Below are 1,380 nucleotides of genomic sequence, written 5' to 3'. Positions count from 1 at the left end.
ACACACACACACACACACACACACACACACACACACACACACACACACACACACACACACACACACACACTCTTATGAATGGCCCTACAATGACCCCTACATCACTCACAGAATCCGTTGTTAAGAGTATTGTGTAAAAGTGTGCTTGTTTATTGAATATTGAGGAAACATTTTGCATATGTTTTCAAATTGTTGTCTTTTTGTTTATTTGTACGCACCACTTTTATCTTGCACTCGTGATTGCATATCAAGTCTCCCGTCTGGGATAATTTAATGAATCTACTGAACTAGGAAACATCGAGGCACCCCAAATGTGTATCAAATGTTGTCACTTCATTTAAACAAGAACTGTGTTATGGCAAAAAGTGGATCCTGAACAGACAACTAGAGCTGCAGCAATTACAAAAGTTAATCTGAACATCTAAACATTTTGATAACAAATTAGTAATCATTTTAAGTACTTTTCAAGAAAAAAAGGCCAAATATTTGATGGGGCCAGCTTCCCAAATGTGGGAATTCCTTTTCTCGTTGGTTCAAATCCGACCATAACCCTTTGCTGCGTGTCCTCTTTAAAAAGGCAATAAAATCCTTTAAACAATCTAAAAATGACACCGTCTCTGCCTGATGTGAGTCAAGTGCAGACGTGAGTTGCGCATGCTCGGATTTAAACGGTTCATGGCATGGCATGGCAACTGTCATACTGAAATTTGTAAAATCCAAGAAATAATAATCTTTTCTCATTACAAACAATAACGTTTTAGCTCTCTATGATAATTTGGTTGCTAACGCTAAAGCTCAAAGCGCCATTCAACTGACAGCCTTTGTTGTGTTTGATGCTAACTTGTAGCTAAGCTATCAGTGAACCAACTTGGTTAAGTAAGTCCATTTTTACTGGATTGACATTACAAAAGTCTCTCGGTAGCATCTTGTATGCTACTTGTCGCAAAGTGACGCATGCGCGACTCACATCTTCACTTGACTCGCATCGGGGAGTGACAACCCTACGCCGGACCATACGACGTAGCCTGACGTGCACCTCTCAAAACATGGCGAAGCATCTTTTAACATGTGCATGCTTGGTAAACTGCTGATTCACTTTTGGTCGTGCAGAGCGGTGGGTCAGTTTCCCCGAGCTCACCTCAAACAGACAGTGGATGGGCGTGGCAGTGCTCTGAGTCAGCAGACTCATCCTCTCTTTGAACAAGGCCTTGTCGTTCAGGTCCCCCGATCCCTGGGGGACCACAACAAACACATGACGAGCTTCATTAACATTAAATGCTGCTAAGAGTTTCTTAAATACCCCCCACTAAGGTCTATATAAAGAGACTTCAGATACAGTATTAGGGACCACTAAGGTCTATATAAAAGAGACTTCAGATA

The 1,380-nt window shown here is 41.4% G+C and overlaps 1 protein-coding gene across 1 annotated transcript in view; it reads right to left on the bottom strand.

Annotated features, from left to right (window-relative positions):
- The window catches only part of ankrd27 (ankyrin repeat domain 27 (VPS9 domain)), a 30,653-nt gene that overhangs the window by 12,489 nt on the left and 16,784 nt on the right, over positions 1 to 1,380 (bottom strand). The window contains 1 exon segment of the mRNA XM_034879012.1: positions 1,067 to 1,231. Within this exon segment, the coding sequence (XP_034734903.1) occupies positions 1,067 to 1,231 (165 nt within the window).

This window comes from Etheostoma cragini, chromosome 8 (genome assembly GCF_013103735.1).
Source record: "Etheostoma cragini isolate CJK2018 chromosome 8, CSU_Ecrag_1.0, whole genome shotgun sequence".
NCBI classification, from domain to species: Eukaryota; Metazoa; Chordata; class Actinopteri; order Perciformes; family Percidae; genus Etheostoma; species Etheostoma cragini.
Note: the sequence above shows the minus strand (reverse complement) of the source record. Positions and strands in the feature narration are given on the sequence as shown.